The 26,480-nt window shown below is 31.6% G+C and overlaps 2 protein-coding genes across 11 annotated transcripts in view; both read left to right on the top strand.

Annotated features, from left to right (window-relative positions):
* Positions 1-24,652, top strand: part of LOC140054076 (tyrosine-protein phosphatase non-receptor type 4-like) — a 68,799-nt gene extending 44,147 nt beyond the window's left edge. For 5 of the 6 annotated variants that reach the window (XM_072098947.1, XM_072098923.1, XM_072098958.1 and 2 more), the window contains 14 exons: positions 2,505-2,576; positions 5,254-5,373; positions 9,205-9,267; positions 13,388-13,517; positions 14,397-14,534; positions 14,656-14,812; positions 16,286-16,443; positions 16,739-16,829; positions 17,029-17,096; positions 18,016-18,162; positions 18,545-18,676; positions 19,466-19,614; positions 20,096-20,277; positions 21,345-24,652. In XM_072098947.1, coding sequence (XP_071955048.1) covers positions 2,505-2,576; positions 5,254-5,373; positions 9,205-9,267; positions 13,388-13,517; positions 14,397-14,534; positions 14,656-14,812; positions 16,286-16,443; positions 16,739-16,829; positions 17,029-17,096; positions 18,016-18,162; positions 18,545-18,676; positions 19,466-19,614; positions 20,096-20,277; positions 21,345-21,391 — 1,654 coding nt within the window. In that variant the 3' untranslated portion in view covers positions 21,392-24,652. The remainder of the gene's footprint in view (positions 1-2,504; positions 2,577-5,253; positions 5,374-9,204; positions 9,268-13,387; positions 13,518-14,396; positions 14,535-14,655; positions 14,813-16,285; positions 16,444-16,738; positions 16,830-17,028; positions 17,097-18,015; positions 18,163-18,544; positions 18,677-19,465; positions 19,615-20,095; positions 20,278-21,344) is intronic. The other variant, XM_072098932.1, reaches the window with a different exon arrangement.
* A 1,120-nt stretch (positions 24,653-25,772) lies between these two features.
* LOC140054046 (uncharacterized) overlaps positions 25,773-26,480 on the top strand; it is a 50,828-nt gene continuing 50,120 nt past the window's right edge. For 3 of the 5 annotated variants that reach the window (XM_072098886.1, XM_072098877.1, XM_072098869.1), the window contains exon 1: positions 25,773-26,005. In XM_072098886.1, coding sequence (XP_071954987.1) covers positions 25,938-26,005 — 68 coding nt within the window. In that variant the 5' untranslated portion in view covers positions 25,773-25,937. The remainder of the gene's footprint in view (positions 26,006-26,480) is intronic. The other 2 variants (XM_072098903.1, XM_072098895.1) reach the window with 2 other exon arrangements.

Genomic DNA, 26,480 nt, shown 5'->3' with positions numbered 1-26,480 from the left:
TTTACCTGTTAATTACGTAAACTTGTTTTTGGCTCAAATTTTCGACTCAAAGTGAATAACTTTAATATTACTTTGATATGGCCACTTTAAATTTAGAATATTTTGACCTTCATTTTTTTGTGTTTCAAGGGACAATACTGTACATCTTTAAAACATTTTTTTTCCTAAATGTTATTTCCAAGTATAGATGGTATTAATATTATCATTTTCATCATAGCGATTATTTTGAAATGTATTACATTTTCGGAATTGAATAGAAATAGAAAGTTTATTGAATGATGCTATTGAAAATAAGATTAAACTTTCTCTGAAAAATAATTTCACTTTGATTGATTTTACAATAGTATTAATAAATGTAAATTATGTATTCTGAAAAAATACATAATGTGCACGAAACTATTTACAAAAATAGGGATCGTCTCTCGATGTGGGCGGATCATATCACAGCCCTGTATGCTTGGCCATCTGAAAGAACAGTCTTTGACTAAAGAGGTCGCCCAGTATAAAGAATAGTTGTTAGGCAAGGACACTTACTATCCAGTATTACAATGAATGCGTCACAGATTGCAATCCGATGGAACTATGGCGTATAGTATAGCATACGTGACACAGATTCTCCAACTCCATTGGTGTAAACACAAATTAATTTACTCTCAAACTTGTTTTCTTATTACAATTTTTTTTTTTACGGTCAAGGTTCGTTTCTTCACCACTGTTGATTGCATGGATCTCTGTAAAAGTACATGCATGTTTCAAATTTTCTGCTAGATATATTTGCATCTTTCTTGCTTGTATTAATATATCAATGTGTATTTATCAAAGTGTCTTGTTATGACTAACATATTATTGGTTCTACCAGGCGATGTGAAATGTGCGCCTGTTTGTTGATAATCGGACTATCGGTACAAGTTTCCTTGAATTGTACTTTAATCATAAATCAGTTTATTAAAGCATGACACGGTTTTTTTTCCTTTATTCAGCCATCATTTAAATGTACTCATTTATAATAAAAAATCAAACAGTTTAATGATATACTTTCTGAACCTCCAGCATTATGAGTGGTCTTGTTATTTTTAGCATAGTAATTAATGAAACAGATGTGATTCCTAGGCCCTGTTCAGACCCATGGCGTTAGACCGTTTTAGCGTACGACGCTAAAAGAATGTGTGTCTGAACAGTTTGGGATTAGCGTACAACGCGTCGTACAACGGTTGTAGCGTTGTAGTGGAAAACGGTTGATAGTGCCGTTTTAGCGTACGACGCTACTGTAAGTCAACGTTGTATCCAATCAGAACGTTTCCTGTTATGACGCGAAACAAGGTTTGACCTAGGCCGACATCGTGTATCGTCAATGTGTGAGATGGATTTCAATAACAAAAAGGCCAGAATAAATAAGGCCTAACTACACTACAAATACAACTGTTACAAAGGCTACAAACTATTATCAACTGATTACCATTATATTTTCTAACAAATGACATAAATACATGCACCTTGTATTTAAACATAGGGACTACGATCCCATCCGCTTTTAGGCCTAGCTAGGCCTAGAGCCATTCACGCATTTCATTCAAGCTAAAAACTAGCGTGGGACATCAAGTCACTCATTCATCATACAAGGCAGACTAGACTGGACAAGTTTAATGCTGAAAACCCCCTAACTCCTAAAAAAAATCAGTAAACAAACAAGGGGAGCTGTGTCCCTTTTATTAGCAAGTTAAGGGTTATTTTCAACCGACTGGACCAAAGAATATAATCTTTGACTGGACTGGATAGACTAATCACAATCATTTTTTCTTCATCATTACGAGGCCTGCTTTATTTTCGTAACACAAGAGCCTTAATAAAATGTTTTTTACTACAAACAAAATAAAAACAATAGAAACAGAAATTTGGCTTTACTATATTTTTCTTAAATAAATGCTGAGGTATGTTTTATTTACGGCAAATTTTGTCATAATTGTAGGGCTGAGATCTAGGCCTATATACAGTGGAAATAATGATGAAAACACGTGGGTAAGAGCACATGAATATGCAACTAGAAACAACCTGGATGACGTACTTCCGTTGTAACGATAATCGTACGCTATGGGTCTGAACACCTCGTTTTTTTCTCTGCGGTTTGTAACGTGACCTTGATAGTAACGTTGTACGCTAAAACGGTCTAACGCCATGGGTCTGAACAGGGCCTTAATAAACATTGTTATTTCCAAATTAGCATTCTAATTGGACGAGAAACAAATTAAACCATTAAAAGGAATGCCATAATTAGTTCTGAATGGAATGCATCAATTTGACTTTTTGTTTTAACTTACTGAGAAATTAATTATTCTATTAATTTTGTTTGTAAATATTACAGTATTCGGAATGATGCAAGTATTCTTAGAGTTTAATTTAATTAAAGTACTGTATCAAACAGGTTCTCCTATGATTTAGGGAAATCAACTAATATTACTTTTACATAATTCATAATTCATAATTTCATTGTGCTTTTATTCTTGTAGTGGGAGAACGGAGTTGCAAACAATGGAGGATGCCAAGAAACGGTTAGCAAATAAAGATCGAGAATTTCACAGGTTTTGATTTTTTTTTTTTTTATTAAACAAGTAGTCTTACTACTGGATCATAATGTTTTTGTTTGATACATAAATATGTTAGGTTCTTTCCTTGGTAATCAACTTCTCTTTCTTAAATATTGAATAATAGATGGACCTCCTAAGTCTTTCCCGCATAAATATGTTAGGTTCTTTCGTTGGTAATCAACTTCTCTTTCTTAAATATTGAATAATAGATGGACCTCCTAAGTCTTTCCCGCATAAATATGTTAGGTTCTTTCCTTGGTAATCAACTTCTCTTTCTTAAATATTGAATAATAGATGGACCTCCTAAGTCTTTCCCGCATAAATATGTTAGGTTCTTTCCTTGGTAATCAACTTCTCTTTCATATTGAATAGTAGATGGACCTTTTACCGATATTTAGTATTAGGTAATCTCCCGGTAAAGATGCAATTTCTCACGATAAAAAAACATCCTGATTGAATTATGTTATTCTCAAATACAGTACTATGCCTTTTAAATCATTAGGGACGCATTTCCACCCTTTTTAAACAAAACTTGCGATGTATATTGGCGTATGCACCACTTGGAAAGCCCCTGTCATACCCTTGGCTTACTATAGATGCTGATCGCCCTAGATGTTTTTGATAATGACCTCTAATATGTATTTTTTTTATGTAACAAACCTTTATGATTTGGCCGCACTTTTAGTGTAGTCCCTGGTCCCAATATTTGATTTCAAGTTGAGATCTCTGTGTATAGGTTATCAATATAAATGGTATAGTGCAGTACTAACTAGTCATACAATGAATCTGGAGTGATGTGGTTTTCCACAAACCAATGAATAATTCACCGTGCCTGAGGAGGAATTGCTTTTTCTAATAATAGAAGCTTAATTTTCGATAATCATGAATATTCATATGTTTTGTGGTTTGTTCTTCAGCCAATTAAATTTTGTTACTTCAAACAACCATTATTGGATTGAATTCCATTATTTAATTCTTTACAGTGGTAGTATCTGGGTTGTTTGAGCCAATCAGATACTTTGCTTATGACAGCATGACCATATTTATGTATTGTAGTCTGTTCCTCAGCCAATCAAATTCCTTGCTTGTGTTACAACATACATATTCATGTGGTTTGTTTCACAACCAATCAAATTCTATGATAGTGACACATTCATATGTCTGTGGTGTGTCCATGTGGCATGTGTTGTATTTGATAACTGGTTGTTGGAGGTGTGGTGTTCTAAGTATGTTGGGTTTTCCATTTTCTATGGACTTATTGATGAACCTTCATGGAGGAATGTCTACATTAGATTTAGAGCCTAAATCGAGAAATGATCGAAGATATTTACCCTACTCCGTTGCCGGGAATAGGTTTGTTTTATTTTTATTTATTTGTTCATTTAGTTTTAAATGAAAATTTTTTATTACCTTTTGTTTCTGGAAAACAAATTTCATGTTTTATAAATGTTTTAACACATGATGAAATAAAATTAATTTTAAATAGTTTAATATTATGTATCATTAATTTCAATTTGTTTAACAATTTCATAGAAAATAATGTCAAGTGCAACTTTTGATGAGCTTAAAGGAACTTACTAAAGTTAGGTTTATGTGTTTTCAAAATAAAGTAAATGTGAGAATCAATAAAGAAAATTTTTTTTATTAATTGATGTCACATTCTAATTTATTTTATTTTACTTATTTTATTCAAAATTGATTTTTATTCTGTTACTTTTAATATCATTTTATTTCCATTTCAACAGCATATTTGTAGGCCTTCAAATCTAATTAAATTTTTAAATCTTAAAATCACACTTTTTTCATATCATTGCTTAACATTAACATTTAGTTTTAGTTCTGTATTGCGCCTTGAAATGTTTTGATACGTCGCAATATACTGTAAATGTACGCAATATTGATATTAAGGAAACCACTGGAAATGGGTTTGGTGAATCACAAATAAATAGGTGACTTGTGGTTTTCCCTTGTGTGTGCTCAGTTGGATATGCCATACATTTCATAAGAAATCATTTATTAGGTTTTAGTCATATACAGTACCACAGATCCTATCACAAACTCTGTTGTAATAATATATTTACTATTATTATGTAATGACATGTGATTCAGAATTTTGTATTGATATGATGTGTTTGTTTAGTTAGTGTGTATGGAGATTCTCATTATTTATTTATTGTGTATATTTGTTCTTATCCCTGTCTTATCAGATTATATATTTGATACCAATTGTATGATTAAGGTGTCATTTCAGATATCAATAGTTGCTAGTGGGTGATACATTTATCATCTGGGTCAAAAACTCAAGAAGTATAATACAGTTCAGGTTATTTACGTCAGACTTTGTATATATAGGCTGGAGTGCTTTTTCACAGATTTTCACATATTATAAGAGTCAAGTTGATAGAAGATGATAGTTCAATTCTGTTGTATTCCTCTATATCATTATTTCAAGGTTATTTGTAATTACTAATTAATAATAATTACCAATTATGAATACAGTACTAGTAGTTAATTATTATTAATTTGTAAGAATACTCTCTTTGTTGTGAGTTTCTAATTGCGGCTGCCAATGGATACTAACTAAATTGGGGATATTTTTTCGCGATGAATCACTGGTTGTAATATCCGTTTTTTTCTTAATGAGCATTGTTTTTTCCTTGATGTACTGTAGGTCACCGAGTAAGAAGGTAGTAAGGAGGACAATAGGAGGAACGACAACGGAAGTAATCCGAGCGGAAAGCCGAACTTTGCCTGCCTACATACCTTCTAACAGACCGGAAGTTGAAAATCAGTAAGTGATTTTTAAAATCGTTTTTTTATACTGTATGTAGCTGATTATTATTTTATTTCCATGATGAAATGAAATATGTAGCTATCAAGGTTTAACCTTCTGCGTCTGTTCTAAAACTTATGAGCATGCCCAGAGTGTTTGGTAAATTGATGGCTGCAAAGACAGATGTAACTCGAAATCAGAAAGTGTTATTCTAAGGATTGCTAAATGATAGAAAGCAACTTTAGCCTACTAATTTATTAAATTTATTTGTACACATATCAGGTTGATTGGTTAGGAACTTTACTACATGGCATCCTTTTTTTTAAATATAATTATTGTCGATGATTCAAATGACTTTTTCTTGATATTTCTGTTGATAACTTTAGATAGAATTGTTTTGATATTTTTGTGTTTCCGTTAATGTTTTAACTTTGCATGAGACAATACCATTATTATTATGTACGAATTTCAAGTTATCTTATTTACCATTGTGTATTATTTTATACCTGGTACTGGTGGTTGAGATTTCCCATTTCCTTCATTCTATATTTATGCATGGTTAATTGATGTACGATTGTTTAGTTGGGTTTTGCAAGTCCATGTCATGAGACATCCTATCTCATTTCATAGATGATACAAGTAATACACTATAATACACATTGCCAAGTTTCCTGTTGTACATACAAATAGGATGTTTCCCTTTTCCGCAGATCCTGTTTCATTTTCATTGTTTACTTTCTGTTTCTTAGTTATTTCCCTATGTAAATATATTGTAAGCAGGAATAGTGAAATTGTTTATAGTTACTGATAATGTCTTTAGAACTTTAATTGTACCATAAACTACAGTACTTACAATTTCATGTTCTTTGTATATTTTTATGTTTATGTTTTATGTTTTTCCTTTTTTTTTTTATAAATTGAACTGCAGTATTGGACTATCGTGCTACTGTAAGCGCAAATTACCATATTGTTTCTAATAAACGCCCCAGGGGGGGGGGGAGGCGCGTTTACACCCAAAATTACCTAAACAGGCTGCTTTAAAACAGTTACATAGTTTGTTGAAAAACAAGTTAATGTGCAAGCTATATCTAGGCCATATTCCGTTTTCTATTTATTTGAACAGCAATACGTCCATCGCTAGTGGGTGAAATAAATATAGTTCCCTTTAATACCAATTTAAGGCTCCTATATGAACTGTATACCCATGCAATTCTATTTGAGCACTCATTAAAATATGGAAAAAAATCTCAGAGGGGGTGTTTATTTGGGGCGAGGCGTTTATTAGAAACAATACAGTTTGTTGCATCACCTTATTTTAGTATTTCAATTATTAAATTGCAGTTTGTCAATCAATTATTTACAGTACTTGGAATACTAAAACATGTTTCTTCACTAAAACATACCCATCAAATGCAGTTTCTAAGAATTACTAAAAATAACATCTTTTTGTTACAACACATGAATAAGCAAAATCGACATGAATACAAATTTATTTTTCGTTTTAAACATTTTTATTGCAATTCCAAGAATATGCACCTTCAATCAATAATAAAATTGTATAGTATTGCTAGAAGACATAAAGGGATTGATATTAATTTACAATTCAAATTTATCAGTGGCCTGTGATGGCAGGTGATTGGCCAATCATGGAGGTATAAACCTCTTTGATTGGCCAATTGAAGTATCTATGCTGTCGATATGCTTTTGATTGGATAGTGTCTTCTCTTTTACATTGTATTCCATGAGAAACATGATAGACGTCATTGAATAAGTCTGTAAACAAATCGTCTTGGCATCTGTCTCAAATTAGCAGTAATTAATGCCTAAATGTTAGCTTCTCCCACTCTTTCTTTTATCTGCACCACCCACGCATCCCATATACCATACAAAATACATCAGCGCCCACCCATTCGTACACGTATGCTGCCCGTGGTTCGTCGTTTTGACGCATCCAGTTTGATAGTCACAAAAGATTTACAGTGAAAACAATTTTGCAAACATGAAAACAATTTTGCGAACGTGAAATTCCCAGAATCGTCTTGAATTTGGAAGATTTATTGCTAATCCATGCAAAATCCTAAAAACAACATTCTTGTTAACAATATTGCTGTAGGCAATAATTGTAAAGTAACTATTATAATTCAGTAGTACTTATTGAACGATGACATTGGTTGTAGTGCCTTGAAATATGTCAAAAGTTTATGGAAAGGTTTTATACAAATTCTCATTTTGGTGGCCAAGGTTCAATTTAATAGTGGGGTTCAATTTAGTAGTGAGGTGTTCAATTTAGTACCCAAAGGGGGTTCAATTGAGTAGCCTAAGTGGGTTCAATTGAGTAGCCTAAGGGGGTTCAATTGAGTAGCCTAAGGGGGTTCAATTGAGTAGCCTAAGGGGGTTCAATCAAAGAATATATATCACAAGAATGAGTAATCCGCGATTTTCCCTGTAACAGTAATATTGTCCATGTGGTAGGGCGCCGCCATAAGTGTGGATGTATCTGGGATGTATACAACTTTTTGTGAAGGTTTCACTAATCAAATGCTGGACCACCGGAGTATTTTCCGATGATAAAAATGTTATCAACTACGTGCCAACATCATGTTAAATACTATTTGAATATTTAATTGTTCGTTTTATGCAATTTATTTAGTAAAAACAGCCGTATAAACAGTTTGATTTATCAACCGGGCGCTACGATAGCGTGACCGGGCGTGTTCGTGTTTACGCGTTTTCACGAAGGATAGTTTAATAATATTCCTATATTTAACTTGTTTCTGGTAAAACAAATAAATGTTAATGACATTTAACATTTTCTCCTATTAATAACATGTGTTTTATACTAATTTATATCATAAAAACAATACTTAATTTACCGGGCGTACAGTAGTACACGGCAATGGTAAAGAATAGGCCGTGCTGAGTAATATTCGTTGATTTTTGGTGTTGCTGTGTTAGGCCTTTTTTGTGAACTAACTTAGCATGTTAGTAAATAATTGTCTGTAAAAGTGAATAAACACTAGTTTGTTAATAAATATGTATTATAAAATAGTTTACAATTGCAAAAACTATCATCATAATTCTATTTAATGTGACATGTATCATGTCTATTAAATCAAGTCTTATTTAGTATGTATACATCCGCCCTTATGAGGGCGGGCATCACTCACTGGAGCTCTCTGTTACAAATTTCTCATGCAAAAATCGCGGAATACTCATTCTTGTGATATATATTCTTTGGTTCAATTTAATAGCCTATGGGTGGTTCAATTTAATAGCCTATGGGTGGTTTAATTGTGGCCAAGGGTAAGGTGGGTTGGGTTGGGTAGGTTTAAAGTAGCCTAATGGGTTCAATTTAGTAGCCTAGGGGAATCAATTTAGTAGCCTAGGGGAATCAATTTAGTAGCCTAGGGGAATCAATTTAGTAGCCTAGGGGAATCAATTTAGTAGCCCAGGGGAATCAATTTAGTAGCCTAGGGAAATCAATTTAGTAGCCTAGGGGAATCAATTTAGTAGCCTAGGGGAATCAATTTAGTAGCCTAGGGGAATCAATTTAGTAGCCTATGGGAATCAATTTAGTAGCCTAGGGGAATCAATTTAGTAGCCTAGGGGATTCAATTTAGTAGCCCAGCAGAAAATGTATAGTAAAAACTCTGGGCAAGCCAATGCACAAAAAACAAGTATAATTTTCAGAATGCTAAAAAATAAAGAATTTCTGTGGAATTATTATTGTTTTAGTGATAACAAAATAAATACATTTATCCTTTCCTTTTACTTTTAGTAACATTTTTTTTTTTCAAATCTTTTATACTCCATTATTTTAAAACTTTTGTTTTTTATTTTGTTTTATAGGAGAAACAGTCGTTTCTTTAGTTTTGATGGTAAAATCCCTTCATCTCCACATGAAAAATCAAAGTAAGTTATTAAAGTACAAAATGCATACACTATTAGGTAAATATTCACCCCTGGCTTCCATTGCATGATATTGCCTATTCTTCATTCAGTAAATTTAACATAAAACAATTATAGTAAAGAAATGACAGACTATTTATAAACACCCTAAACTTTCATTTCTGACTTGTCTGCAATTTATTTATTATTTGGGCAATTGAATTGAAATTTATATTTATACTGGGTAACCTCTTCAGTCAAAGACTGGTCTCCCAGAGGGCCCAGTTGGTGATCAGTGGCTGTGATGTACTAATACTACTCGTCTCGAAAGATGTACTAGGTTCTTTAAAGTGCACACGAGCTAGATGTGTACACTGGACCTACGGTTTATAGTCCTTATCCGAGAACATTGGTCTTCTCTGAGATTTTCTAATTATTACCAATTTAATTTTTTTTATTTGCACCATTATAGCTGGGCAGAAATTCTCTATCTTTTAAAATGTATAGATGTGATGAATAGAAGTATAATACTGTATGTGATATACAACACCGATTCTATTTACTTAATTGTGAAACGAATAAAAGGAAATGTATGTTTTTACCACTGCAGCCAACCCTAATCAGGGGACACAGTAGAACTCCTATTTATTAAGGGACACCTTCAGGACCCAACAAAGGGTCCTCTTTATAGGAGTTCTACTGTACATCAACTTGTTTACGTATTGTATCAAGAAAAAACTGACAATATTCAATTTATAATATAAGCGATATTAATAATGCTCATTCATATTAATAACATTTTATTAATAACGGTTGCACATACGATTTTACATATGAAATCCTAATAAGTGAAATTGTGACCTCTAAGCAATGAGAACAACTGAGTGATAAAGTGTTATGATTGAATTAATTAGTAACGCAACCTAGTTTCTGAGCCAATTAATATCTAGAGCGTTTATTATCCAACCTATTTACAGCCCAATAACGTCATTCCTTATAAAATACTCAAGAAATTAATGTTAGGAATGAATTAGGCAAAATGATTTCGTATATAATATATCAATAATTTCCGTCAAGAAATATGGATCACCTCCAAGCATGGTGCTAGACTGCTACAGGTTCTATGCACAAATGACCACCCAGTGTACCCAACTTAAAACATTGTACGCCAACACATACAACTCCACTTGGCATCCCGGCATACCTGACGGAAAACATTGTACATAAAGAGTGTTATTTTAAATAATTTTTTTATTTTTATATTCTTTTTTTAGTCAGATTTTTTAGAGTAATATTTTCTTTGGATCAGTATTCTATTTCACTACTTTATTGTTTAATTATTTTATTTTCAGTCTCAACCACACTAATATAAGTTGACATAAATGTACTGAAAAGAGAGCCTTTCCACCGGTTCAGAGAAATATCAGCAAAATCAAAATGTTATCATTTTTATTGTAACATAAAATGACTAACATCAATTTGTATAAATACATTTATTAATAATAATGAATAAATAAATAGTAAATTGGTTATTTTTATGGTTTTATCATCACTACATAGCGTGAGAATATAATTCGCAATCTGAATTTTGTACTATTAATATTCTCTTCTGCGAATTTTAAGAACTTCTTTCTTGGAAATTGCAATTAATTTTCAATGCAAGAGCATAGTGCAAAGCCCATGTAATTCAGGATTTGCGAACAAAAGTATGTTGCAGCCTTCAATATTCGTTTCATAGAATCCGTCTATATGGAGTTCTATAGAATTCTGCATTATCAGCACTATTTAAGCTTTTTCTTCGGTTGCATAAAAGAACCAGACAAACCTGTAAAACGTGTTGATAATCCTGGCTCCAGACCTTGATTTGTCTGAAGTTGAAGTTAAAGTTAAAAATATTTTATTTATTTATTTATTTATTTCAACAATATTTTACGAGGGTGGTCCATCCAGTTGAAGCTGATCATTAGAACAACTGTGTGCTATGGTCTTTGAAGAACGAATGGCCTTAATTTAATTTAAAATATTTATTGAAATTTATAAAGATATAATTGATATACTAACTGATTGATACAACTTAGTTTGTGCTCCCAAAAAGTGTTTAAATGACTGTGATGTACAGTACTCTAAGATGATCAAACAGTGAAGACGTTTCAGTAGTTGAAACATGGTAATTAGCGGTCAATCGCAGCTAAAAGTGGCACAGTGATATTTTAATCAGTTTGGTCTAATCTAACATCCAAACAACTGATTGACTTTGGGAATGCCATTACCCGTATTTTAAATGTTCAGCTACCAGATAACTGGTTATTTTCTCACAGCAAACACAGCTCTTTTAAAACTCTCCTACAATTTATCAGCACTTACACACTTTGTAAATTGCACCTTTTTCTATTGTTAAAACACCTGCAGATAGTACTTGATAAACTTGATTATTAAAGATTAGGTAATACTGCAAATTGGACTTTCCTAGAAATTGGACAATGTGGGTCAGCTCAGATATCTAGGGGTTCATAGTTTAGACACCAGGTGCTTGAAGTTGAGAGAATAGAGTAAAATAAATATGACATATTCAATTTAGTGTTTTATATAGATTTTCCAAAATAATTATGTAAATTTAATTTTTTGCTGAATCAATCAATTATGGCTTGTTTTCAGCATAATTAATATTAATTCAACATTCTGGGAAATTGTAACCTTTTCATTTATGCACAGTGAGTTCTGAGAAGCCATAATGTTTGATAATGATGGTACTTTACTGTGTATAGTATATTTTATCATGTGTTATATTCTTTCAATTTGATTTGTTAATTATGCAACATATGCGAAAAGCATTTTGCCACACATGGTGGTTGTCTGATTCCTGAAAATCAACCGTCAGTGCATCTATAACTGTTTTAATCCGTGTCCAAAATTGGAACACTGCCTTTTTGAATGGCCTAGTTTCTTGGCATAGCCTTTTTCAATGATGAATATAAAAAAATAATTCATGAAATATTCTCGCTATCCAACTCAGAAACATTAATTATTTGTATGCTATCGTGAACATTTTTCTTGGTGGGAACCCAGTATGTTTAATAAATTAATCTTATACAGGAGAAAAAATTCTTCAAGATCTTGTGCATACTGCAAGGACTTAAAATGAATATTGCTTCTTACTTTAATGGGCAACCAGGCTAATTAATCCTGCGTTGTTTTTTTTTCTGGGAAAAAGTCTTTCCATAGCCTATAGGGGGCTATTGTATTTTCTACGAACACTGTAAAAATTACTATTACCTTTCTTTTGTGAACCACCAGGCTGTTCAATAAGAGAGTTTTGAGTAGTATTTTCTAGGAAAAATCTTGCCATATAGCCTAGGGAGATATTTTGTACTTTCTATGAACACTTAAAAAAGGAATATTATAATATTATTTTGCTGGGCAACCAGGCTTGAGTAGTATTTTCTGTGAACAATTTTTTTTCATAATATTATTTTGCTGGGCAACCAGGCTTTTCAATGAGAGAAGTAGTCTTGCATAGTTTTTCTGGGAAAAAGTCGTTCCAAATAGCCTATGGGGCTGTTGTACTTTCTTAAAACACTGCAAAAATAAATATATATTATTATGGTGCGCATGCAGATTTTTAAATAGTATATATGTAGTAGCATTATAGGGGGGGGGGGTTTACTTTCTAGGAACATTATGAAAATAAATTTACATTATTCTGGTGTGCAATCAATATCAGAGAACTAACCCAAGTAGTGTATCTTTCTCTGAAACAATCTTTTAATGCTCTGAACATTTATTTGGCTTAATTCTTATTTTTGTTATGTACCCAGGCAGTTTGATAAAATGAATATAGCCCAAGTAGTTTGTTTTGGGAAACAATTAATATTAATAGGTTATTGTATATTCCCCAAAGATGCCGAGAATGGCTCTTATGTTGATGCAAAACCATTAAGCATCAGACGATGATACCAGAATCAGCACATATCAATTTGATCTGATGATTTCACTCCATTGTAAGATCTTCTAATCTTCATTGATGGTAAAATAAATTGTACAGTACATCGTCATGTCAACTGAGACTCAAACTTTACAAGTGGTCATCTTGGGGAAAAAACGATTGGTATTAACAAATTAACATATCTTTTTTCATTTTTTTCAGAATAAATGGTTTCTCTAAAAAGCATCGGTTAAGTGGTAGCTCTCCAGATATTTTATTTATAGATGATGGCAGTCCTCCTTCAAACGTCAATGGCAAGTCTTATGATTTGACCACAGGCAATTATGGTCTGGTGAGTTTTGAAGCATGTTATATCAATTACAAATATAATGAAAAGAGCGGTCAGATAGTTACAACCTCCGCCAGAAGTATAAAGGGAAAAAAAGAATTCTGATAAAGATCCGTCTTAGTAGTATTGGCCTAAAATTAGTAAATAAAAACTGGTCCAGAATTAAGATCCAGTGACGATATTAACCATTCAAACTTATGCTAATGGAAGGGGAATACTTAAATATTAAATATTCATTGAGTTAAGTGAAATACTTAAGTGTAATTGGTGAATTGAATATGGCTACTATTCCGGATTGCCTTTAAAACAGAATGGAGTCTTCCATGACCACATATCTATCATCTGTGGTTTGTTAAAGATCCGTCTTTTAGTTCTGACGTTCACCTGCTAATAGACAAACACCTACAAATATCTCTGACTAAAATATATCCTCCTACCAAGGTAATTACAAAAACTTGAACGTGTTGAACTTCAAGGCCTCTGTCAATTATCAGTAGTGCGCAGATAAAAAAAACTTTATATCAAAACAGTTTTTTTTTTCTTATTGAATGGAAAAAATGTAGAAATATTTTCTTCGGTTATTTTGAAAACTTAAGCAAAATCATTGCGAAAACAAAGTTAATATGACTTAAGTATGTTTGATAAATCTGACCCCAGGTTCTTGGATTCATTTTATTCATTTGGGACTGATATTATATTTATTATAATTGTTGAATTTTTAGCAGCAATTTACTTTTTCCCAAAAGGTCAAATAAATGTCACTCTGATTGTGATATAGTAGAAGTTAAAAGCATCAAAGTTCAATTCTGTTCAATTCGTTAATATTTACCATTCATCAAAAAATAGATAATGATATTTTCATTTCTTTTCCTTGTTCCTTAGACAAATGGTGTAACTTCAGCAAATTTAGTTACGATACGTATGGTTCCAGACAAGCAGGGAAGGTTTGGTTTTAACGTGAAAGGCGGATCAGATCAGAACACTCCAGTTATCGTGTCACGTGTAGCACCGAACACGCCGGTACGTTATGTTACAGTACTTCATATTGCAATCAAGTCTATAATAATTTACATTCAGCTTAGACTTTTTTTTGTTATTATTTCAATTAATAATTAATCATTTACTTTTTTTTTCCATTCAGGCTGACCTTTGTATTCCTCGTTTAAATGAAGGTGACCAAATATTATTTTTAAATGACTTAGATGTAAGTAAAGTATCGCACGAGAAAGTAGTTGCAACAATTCGATCGATGGGGATTGCCATGTCAAAAGAGTTGGTGCTAACCGTACGTCCAAATGGTAGGTTTTAACATTTATATTTGTCATCAGTTCATTATGATCATATATTGATTTGTCCGTATTTGCATTATCATATACCTGTTGGGCCAAAACTTTTTAGTTTCACACCCTCCCCCAAGTTTTGACTGCATGACTTTTTTTATATATTTTATTTTTGAAAACAAAATGGTCATAATTTTTTTGGAAAATAAAACAATTAATCATTTATTAATTTTTTATAAAAATTGCATGAATACTTTCGTTAAATGTTCTGAAATGTTATTTATTTATTTATTCTTTCTTTTGACTGGATTACATTTTCAGTAATGCAGTACTTCTTTCCAAAATGGTCCAGTTACAAGTTTAAAAGTGAAGAAAAATTATAACATATAAAAATACAGAAAGATAAAAGCATAGTAGGCCTATATACAGAACAGTTAAAAAAATGGAAAAAAAATGTAGAATCACTTAGATGACATTTGAGTTGCTATATTTTTGGAGTTTATAAATATTTTTGAAAGGGGAGTAAGGCAACTATACTGTTAAACTATATCATTCTCACAATAGTTAATAGTAAAGTCCCTCACCTATTTAACCTCATACAAAAATCTTCTGGATACACTCATGAGCTGTGAATCAGAATGACTCTAACTATAAGGCATCCTGTTTTTGCCAGTGTGCCTGTTGGATGTGGTTATTATATTGTACAGTCAGCACTGCCATCAGACACCCATAGGCCAGTTTAAAATGTCTGGTTTTTCAAATGCAATATAGAAAGAATTTATGACCTTTTGAACCAAACTGGTATTGGGAAATTTCTTAATTTCACCAAGTCTAGAATTGAGAGAGTTGATGGTAGCACAATAAGACAAAATATTGTATAAAAGAACATTAATAAATGTACTAAATGACAGGTAGCAAATCAATACACACCTTTCTTCAAATATTGTACTTGCTCACACATTTTTAAACCTTTATCTAAACAAGTTAAATACGTTTAAGTAACTATAGCTAGAAGGTGTTGAATTCCATTGTTGATCAACCTCAGACGCAAGTTAAATATAGAATGCAAATAATGTCTGGAATTGTGTTTACTAAACTTATTTCCACTAGTTTGAACAATCAGGTCATTTTACAGGAATACCTAGACATATATAGAAAATTACTGAAACTAATGCTTACTGTTACATAGTTAATATTTATTACATACATTTGACAGGCTTAATTTTCAAAATTAACTTCCAATGCTTTAAGCTCTGCCTAAAAACTATCAAACTAGTTTGACAAAAAAGTGTGATTTGCCTACAAATGGTGATGATATACCCAAATATGGTAGTGATATGACATCGTGTCCATATATGGGCATTTTTTTTGTCACATGAAGTTTGATAGTGTAGACAAGGCTTTACGGTATACCTACTCCTGAATTTGCCTACGTTATGTTGTCAAATATTGGTTGATGATGATTGTTTTATTATTTTGTTCGATACACAGTTTACGTCGGTGCAGAAGAGGAAGAGGAGGAGCCTTTATTTCAATATATTCCTGAGAGTCCAAGGGTGGCAAATCTTCCAGATTTAGATGCCTTAGCAGAATCCATAATGCTGCTGAGGGAGGGCTTAGAAAGTGGTACAGCATTGGTTCAATTTGAGGTGAGAGCTTTATTTTAAGCTATAGATTGACTGCATGACTACACTATCATAAGCGCACAAAATGATGTCAAATACAATACAGTAGACATCTGAAGCTCTGTCTACATTGTCAAACTAGTTTGATGTGTGAAAAAATGGTAGTGTGACCAAATGTGGTAGTAATATGACATCATTGTGACCATATATGGACAAATCCCATTTTTTTTGTCACATAAAGTTAGACAGTTTAGTGTCTTTTATGAATGTAATCATTACGCATACAGTATACTAAAACCATTATTTTATTTTTTTGTAGCAATTATACCGAAAAAAACCAGGAATGACAATGAATATTTGTCGACATCCTGACAATATCTGCAAAAATAGGTACAGAGACATCGCTCCATGTAAGTTAAAAAAAAAAAATTTATTTAAGGCCACTAAAAAAACAGTTTTATTTATTTTTTTTTCATTACATCATTTTAGCTCTGTATTGCGTCGCATATTACCATGATTACATTTTGAATGGTCCATGTGCACTGTAGATCAGATCATTTTGTTCAGGTGCCTTCAGATTTGTTAATATGTTTGTTTGGTTTTTCCCAGATGATGTAACAAGAATATTATTAAAAGAAATAGAATCAGGGGATTATATAAATGCGAATGCTATAAATGTAAGTAAATTTGTCAGTTACATAGTACATTTTGTATTTTTCTACCGTTTACTTGGATTCAATATTTTTATTTCATCTATCTATGACCAGTTTAACTGAAGCGTGGTTCCCACTAGTGACTCAACACAAGGACGTAACGCAACGCAAGTGAATTGACCAATCACAAGCGATGGCTTATTCGCTTGTGATTGCTAACTGTCTATAACTTCGCTTGTCATTGGTTAAAACGCTTGCATTGCGTTTGCGTCCTTGCGTTACGTTCTAGTGGGAACCAAGCTTAACTAGTTAAATTCTCTCATTTTAATTATTAATTTTTAATTTTTTTTTAGTTTGATATCCACATTCTTATCATAAAATCAATGTGTATGTACACACAATGCTTTGTTGCAGGCAGGAACTTAAGTACTCAAGTTTTTCCGAAAGATTAGATAAACATTTTACAGAAACCTGTAATCTATGACCCTGTGTTGAGTTAACTATTTGGTTGTACAGTACTATACCTACTGTCTGTAACGGCAAATTCAAAATTCTGAGCAATTTTTTTAGTTTAGAACAAAAATATTAGCTTTAACTTTATATTATATTAACAAAACTTTTATCAAAAAAAGTACAATTTATCAAAGAAATAACCGAGAAAAAGACATAATTGCTTCTCATACGGCTATTTACGAAGACCTGTTATTATTGGATAAAGCTCTGTCTATACTATCAAACTTTATGTGACATATAAATGTGAAGTGCCCATATGGACATGATGATATAATATTTGCAGTAATCACACAGTTTTTGTTAAACTAGTTTGGTAGTGTAGACAGAGCTTAATACAATTGGATTTGTAAAGCACTGGTCACTAGTGACCTACTATTTTTCAGTAATAAGAATGATATACATCTAATTAATTGGTTTTCTTTTTTTACAGATGGAAATTTCAAAAGCTGGTTTAATAAACCGATACATAGCAGCTCAGGGTCCTCTTCCAAATACATGTGGTGATTTCTGGTACATGGTATGGGAACAGAATTGTAGCTTAATTGTTATGCTCACTGCAAATGTAGAGAGGGGAAGGGTAAGTTGCTTATTGTTAACCCACTACAAACCAATTTCAACATTTAAATGTAACATTTTTCTTACAGAATGATTAGTAATAAGTTCATCCTCTAAACAATATTATCTATTTTAGAGGGCGTGGGAATCGAAACCTCATGCTTTTTTGTCATACCACACCAAGGGTGTTAAAGAGTCGTTATCGAGTTTAAACAATACCATGAAAGCCCAAAGTGGTTTAATGGTTAGGACATCTGCATATCAAGCAGAAGGTTTCGAGTTTGTGTCTGGGTTGGGGCGGCTTTTTCATATTCCCGCAGATTTCCTCATCATTATCATTTAGAATTAATTAATATTTTAGAATTTTTCTGTGATTAGAATTTTATGTTATTATTTGTTTATAGGTGAAATGTCACAAATACTGGCCAGAACTAGGCCATCACCTGACCTACCCACCTCATTTAGAAGTTACTTGTACGCAGTGTGACGAAAGCTCTTCATTTGCCAATAGGGATTTTGTCATTACTAATACAAAGGTGAAGCTTAGATGTGTTTTTTTATTAAGTTGTTTGTTTTGTCATAACGTAGTAGAGTGATATGACAGATGTTGCCTCGATGTCTGTTCCATTTTCATACAATTTCCACATATTAAATGTTCATAATAAAATTTTCTTCCACTGCCATATTTATTCTTTATACTATACACTTTTTCAGTAGTACTGTACAATTTATATAAGTTATATTAAATAGCAGAACAATATAACAGCAAACAAATAATAAAAAACAATATAATTATAAATAAAGAGCATGTAGAAGATAAATGTGTGTCATATGGGTTTTAGTGGTGCCTTTGTGAATGCTATAAATTCCCGGCCTAGCCTTAAACAATTTAAGATATGGAGGCAGAGAATTAAATGAATAATAGTTGTAGGTGTGTTTTGTTTAAAACAAATAGTGACTGTTTTGTATTTGTTGAATAAAAGAATATTGTGGCTCGCCTCATTAAAGAGACCACTCAATATTTCAACAATCGTAAAATATTCTCCTCATTTAAGGCTTAAAGGTTCATTATACAAGCCTGTAGCCAGGGGGTTCGTAGGGTTTTGAAACTCCAGAAGTGCCCTTTTTAAACAAAACCAGCAGCAAAGGTCTAGTAAGAGACCTACATAGTTAGTAGGCAAATTACTTTCATCTAATAGGCTAGGCCAAAATCTTTTTCTCTTCAGTAGTTCACGCTTGCATGGAAAAAGATCCCTTGTAAAAATCCTCCCTTGTTGTATATATTGTTATATATAATACATGTTACTATTATTATACATTGACAGACAAATGAAACGCGGAATGTTGTCCAGATGCAATACATAGCATGGCCTGACCACGGAGTTCCTGATGATTCCTCAGATTTCTTAGATTTTGTCTTACGTGTTCGCCAACATCGGGTAGGGATGGAAGCGCCAACAGTGGTACACTGCAGGTACACAATATTCATTTTTTCCTAAAATGTTACATTCCATAAAGTAAAGTTCGGTTTTTGATAAACATGAAGAGCCTTAAGCTCTGTCTACACTATCAAACTAGTTTGACAAAAAAGGTGTGATGTACCCAAATAATATGATAGTGATTGACGTCATTGTAGGCACATCATATTTTTTTCACATAATACCATTCACATTTAAAATTGATTGATAGTTTTAATTTACAGTATAACCAGAGAGTGAATTCACTTACCTGGTATAACCTGTTCTTTGAGACACTCTTATTCAACATTAAAACCAACCAACAACTCATTTAGCAGACACACATATCCAATTATCCTTATTAGGAGGAAACTTGTTGGGTCCTAAAGGTATCCCCTTAATACTTACTATTGTAGTTATTGATGGTATTGGGGGTAGCATTCAAGACAAAAATTGATGAAACCATGAGTACAGTATTATGTAATTCTTTCTTGACAGTGCTGGCATTGGTCGAACCGGTGTACTCATTACAATGGAGACTGCTATGTGTCTAATAGAATCCAATGAACCTGTTTATCCATTGGATATAGTGAAAACAATGAGAGATCAACGCGCAATGCTTATACAGACAACGGCGCAGTATCGTTTTGTTTGTGATGCAATTGTCAGAGTTTATTTAGGTGAGTAGTTTTACTTTGTCAAAACCAGTATCACAATTTGTTTACGGATGCATTATCCAAATCCAAATAAAATATTTGTCCAGAAACCAACATTTATTTTTTAACTGAATATAAATTTTGTTGTTACGCGTACGATACAGTATTTAATGTCATTTAAACAACGAGGTAAAAATGAAATTTGATTGGTTGAAATTAACATGCAATAGAACATTATGAATACAATATTGTATAAAGTGTCATAACCAGTGATTCTAAAGTGATCTTTGTGTGTTATAAAACATAATCAGTGTTTTATATTCATTGAATGGTCGTGAGAATGCTTGTGATTATTCCATTCAATTTGGTTCAGCCTTGTTGAATAGGCAATCTTTGAACCTATGAAAACTCCCTATAAACATTCATTACTATATTTGTAATGTCTATTTTTCGTATTTCCTCAAAAGGTTTACACAACAGGTTATATAGCAATGGAATCTTTGTGTTCTTTTTGTATGAATTTCAGCTATTTTTATTATGTCTCCTTTTCCTTTTAGCTTTGTATTATATTATTATTGGTAATCTGATATAATTGCAGCCTTTGACAAAAAGCATTCAACTTTTAGCACAATAAAAATTTGTCATCTATTCAAATAGAATAATATGTATTGTTGACACTCCTTATTTAAGGATGTCAACTTGTCGGTTCAAGTGTTTTGGGGTTTTTTTCAGTTTTTTTAAACTCAAATAATCAAATAATATTAAAAGTAAATATTGATAATAATGTTCATCGAATGTACAGTACCATTTTAGCAAGTAATATGCATGAACTCAAACAGATATAAGCAATCATAATTTACCAAAAACTCTCCCAGTGAGAGAGACCCTTGGGCTGGCAAAAATAGTAAAAATAACAACCGGTTTTCTGTGATACTTTCTTTGGAATTTAAAAAAAAATGATAGTTTTGGAATGTTTCTGATTTTCAGGGAATGTTTTGTCTGTTAACGACTATTTACTAAAATCATGTACTTTTAGTATTGAGTTAACATCACATTTAAAATAATTAATATTTTATAATTGTATTTTTTAGATGAAATCATTCGGCCAGGTTCCAGGAGTGTAAGCAGTTCCAGTTAATATGACAACAGCAAGTTTTTACTTTAAAAACAATGGGATATTTTAGCTGAATTATATATTGTCCAAATCATCGTCAAAATAGCAATGTTGTGGGATGTTGCTGGATGTAATATGCACAAATTATATATAATTTATAATTTTAAGTTATAATGTAGTAATGGAGTAAAGAGATGGTGATGTGGAGTAAAATGAAGGAGAAGGAAGGTAAAATGAAGGAAAGCAGATAAAGTGAAATAAAGGAAAAGCTAAGTAAAATCAAGGAAAGCTGATAAAGTAAAATGAAGGAAAGCTGATAAAGTAAAATGAAGGAAAGCTGATAAAGTAAAATGAAGGAAAGCTGATAAAGTAAAACCAAGGAAAAGGCAAAGTAAACTGAAGGAAAGCTGAAAGTAAAATGAAGGAAAGCTGATAAATAAAATGAAGGAAAAGCAAAGTAAAATAAAGGAAAACAGATGGGGTGTGGAGTAAAATGAAGGAAAACAGATGGGGTGTGGAGTAAAATGAAGGAAAGCTGAAATGTTGTTGAGTAAAATCAAGGAAAGCAAATAAGATGTAAAATGAAGGAAGGCAGACAAAGTACAATCAAGTGGATAAGATGGAAAGCTGACTATAATGAAGGAAATATGAGTAGAACAATGAAGGAATGTGCAAACTATACTACTATATTGGACAATAAAGGACTGAACAACAGGATCAATATGATGGAAAACAATTTGCATATTGTTGTAAATTCCCGGTTGTGTATTTTGTGAGGAAGTTTTGATTGTTGGTTTCATTTGTTTATTTATTGTTTTATTTTATTTATGATCAAATGTCATTTAAAACTATTTAACAAACTGGTTATGTTTATTAAAAAATATTTGCCTCATCAAGAGATACTGTTTATAAAACATTGTAACTCAGGACTTTGGATTTGCTGAATTTCATGGGAAATTTCCTCGATAAACTTACAAAAGCATTTAAAGAACATTATGATATGGGAAACATTTTACCTTTTAAAGTTTTTTTTTAATAATACATAATTAAAATAATGGTCGGTTTGGGAAATATCTCAAATAGATATAAATATTGTTTTTGTGTGATCTGCACACAACCTGTTATTGTTTTAATCTTTTAATGTTCTAACTGTACATTTCCCATTGCATGGGGTTTTTTTTAACTGATGTAGTTGTGAGGTTTCACTCAATATTCTATTGCAGTAAACTCTCCCAATACTCGACTCTCTGAAAACCAGAAATTCTCCCAAAACCAGACTTTTCTTGAGGTCCAAAAGATCCCAAAATCTATTGGTATATCATTTCCAGAGACCAAACATAGTAGGCCAGTAGAAATCGTGACCGGTATTGGGATAGTTATCTCTATTATAAGTAAGGGTTTTTTGAGAGAAAAAAGGTGAAATACTGTATATGCACTAGAAGAGTTTCAACAATCAACAAATCAATGCACATGGAATATTCCCTGCAGCTTCGAGATAAACCATTTTTTAGCCATGTCAGTTTATATTATGTTAGATTATCAATTATGTCTATATTTTTTTAGTTTCCCGTTTGAATAGATTAATTAATTGTGCAAAGCAAAAAACGAATGATATTAGATATTTTTCAGCAAGGAAACCTCACAATTTTATATAAAAACACAGAAAGTGAGCTTTCTTTTAGATAAATTAAATATTTAATACTTAGTAATTATAGAATGCACAGTATTCCCATCTCGCAATCCATGTGCCAATGAATGCACTTTGATTTCATTTTACTCTGTAGCTTAACTTATGGATAAATAAAGGTAAATCGTTTTGAGTGACAAATTAAAGTATGGATTTAGTTTTAAATTAATTATTTTTTAAATAATTTATTAATCTTAAATCTGCTATACATCAATTTATTACCCTGTATCTTTGTTTTCTACGTCCTTTACTATTTTCTTTTACAGCCTAAAGCTCTGTCTACACTACCAATTTGATGTGAAAACAAAATGTGTTGTGCCCATATATAGACACGATGATGTCATATTAACTACCATATTTGGGTACATCACACTTTTTTTGTCAAACTAGTTCGATAGTGTAGAAGTCATGCATTACATTGAATTATGGATTGCGAAATGCGAGATTTGTGATATTATAACCAGGGGAGGGTGAACACTCTTCCCTGAGATAACAAACGTGTCATATTTTGTATAGAACTGTATATTATTTAAATGTACAGCTTGAGATTGAATCATAGAAAACTACAGTTTTCGTATTTTAATTAGATTTTTATTGTATAAGTGCATAATATTCTATCATTATAACTTTCTTTATCATCATGCAAATTATTGTTTTGTATTTTTTTGTTTCATCACCAATAATACAATTTTACTTGTTTTCTATCAAACGAACATTGCTTTTAGAAACCATGCAACATTTTTTAAGTGGATTTCCGTCCCAATTTAGGAATTAAACCATGCAGATACTAAATTATTAAATAAAATCGCTTGTTTATGTACTAAATGTTTAAATTATTTAATATAGAAAGACAAGCCATCAATATACAGTAATTATGAACAATATTACCTGGCTGTAAAGAAAACTAAACAGTTTATATTAAATCACAGTATAGAATTGTTTATCGAATGCCTATCCTTAATTGTCTGGCTTTATATGTAAATGAGAATCATTTAACTGCATTTATGTAAATGAGATACATTTAGCTGCATTTATGCATTACAATAATATGAATTATTCATCACACAGAACACAGACAAATATTTGGCTGTAAAGACACTAAATTAATAATAATAATATTATTAAATTACAGATTAATTTTGTGTTTGAAAAACCAAAACGAACAATTCAAAAGTGTTATTGTCTTTAAAAAAATATTTTTCTCCTCATCTTTCTGCAGAAAAAAAAATCCATTCAAAAGTTTAGCTTGGTTTTAATAATAGATAGTTTATTTTCATCAAAAAATGTTTTTAAAAACAGATTATTTATAGTTTTGATACTAAAAACCTTTACATAAAAGTTAACATTAATATTTGGCATGCTATATTTCTTCACATTAAATCTTCACATAATATGAATGACATTATCATGAAAAGAAAAAGAAACACAGCAATGATAATCTTTCTAAAAATGGAAATGCTTAATGTCATCTTATTGAATGTTTTTCTGGTAGCCCAAAACTGTTTTATATTGTTAAATATTTATAATTTATCTTAATATAGAGGTTATTTAATTAATTATTCTGATGTTGAAATAAAACTGAAACCCTCAAAGGTCAATTTTTGTTTATATTTTTATTATTAAAGCTTTAAATAATACTAGCCCATGGTGGCAGGATATTTATTAAAAACAAACCACACTTTTGTCTGTGTGTGATGGACTAGTGAAAGAATTGGCATATTCGATTGAGAAACTTTTGATTTTTTAACCATAAATTGGGAAATCTTTGTGCTCTGAAATCATTGTTTTATTCAAATATTAAACGTTAATTAATGCAAGCATGCTTGTGTTGAGAGTACTAAGCCGTGTGCAGATTTAGTTTTAGCTCCCTCCTAAAATTTAACAGCCCTGTCTTTAAAATAAAATAATAATGGTTTTTTTTCTGCAACCCAACAGATAGTTTTTATCACTTATGAAATATTTAGCGACGAGGCTATTATTAACATACTAATTAAAGCAGGCTCACAAATAATTAGGAGCCTTTGTAATTGTAGCCTTACATTACTGTTGATTTAAGAACAATTTTATAAATTTAAAGGAAAATTTTATTATTGAAAAACAAAATGCTGTTGGGGCAACATTCATTTCTGAATCTCAATAGCGATTGCAGAGACAATAGACCTGAAAGCTATCAAAGAAAATAGCCAGAAATAAATGCCAAGCTTTTGAATGTTTCAATATAGGAATATATATGATGAAAACAATTAATCATTAAAAGCCAGGGCTTCAAATATTATGTCCTTAACACTATTATAAGAATTTTTCATGAAGTATCACAAAGTTTGAGGAAAATTTCATTTCATATATAATCCTTGTTATTTAATATTAAAATATTATTACAAGGGGTATTGTATATTGTTCTTTTGAAAAATGTTATTCGAAAATAAATGATACTAATTTTCAACTACTGTATAATTAGTAAGAAGAAACACCAAGGTCAAAGGACGAACATTCATTTCATAAAGCTCTGTTATGGTCTGATGATCAAACTGCTTTCTAAAAGCAGAGATACAAGAAACCATAGACCATGACAAGAACAAAACCTACAGACATGCTTAGTCTGCTATTATGTTCATAAGTTTAGACAGGATTCAAACAAGGCTCGATGAGTTGGCTTTGGTTGCGAGTGCGTACAGACCTCTTGAACATGTCTTTGCGATAACATTCTTCCGTTTCTGTATCATAACTGACCATGAGGCGTTATTTCTAACCACTTGTGCGATTAGTTCTTATCAAGTTGATAACTGTTGCTATTGAGGGCTTGATCTATCTCCCTAAAATCTACAGAAACATGGTACATTAACCAGTAGCTGTTTACTTATAAACAGCTTGATAATATAAGTTATGGTGTGTTATGCAACAACTCAATTATCTGAGCCCAGCCTAAATGGACACAATATGCAATCGCTAAGGTATGTTTTTTATAATAGTCAATCAAATATTATTCTTCTTAGTGCTAGGGGTGTATTTTGAGGTTAGGTGTGGGAGGGTAAAACAAACCTGTGGGAGTTTTAAAAGCTGAAATTTTGCTATTGTTAATTTGTTTATGCTAGCCTTAGTTTGGTTTAGCATGACCGGCCTAACCTTATCGTTCATAGACTATGGAACTATTGACTCTATTGATCAAACAGTTATGTAAACATTTAATGTGAAATTTCTTATACAATTTTATGTATAGGCCTATCCAAATACAGAATTGTTTCCCAACAATTTTTCCAGCTCAGAAAAAAATGATTTCAGATACACATACTGTATACTGTATAAAACTCTCGCCTAACAAATTGTAAAAATTGACGCGAGTTTATTGATTAAAACAGAAAATTTCTGGAGGATTTTCTAAGGCTATTTTCAGCATATCAGAGCTGTGCTAAACTAACTACATTATAT

Source organism: Antedon mediterranea, chromosome 1, assembly GCF_964355755.1.
Source record: "Antedon mediterranea chromosome 1, ecAntMedi1.1, whole genome shotgun sequence".
In the NCBI taxonomy this organism is placed as follows: Eukaryota; Metazoa; Echinodermata; class Crinoidea; order Comatulida; family Antedonidae; genus Antedon; species Antedon mediterranea.
This window is presented reverse-complemented; position numbering and strand designations above follow the sequence as displayed.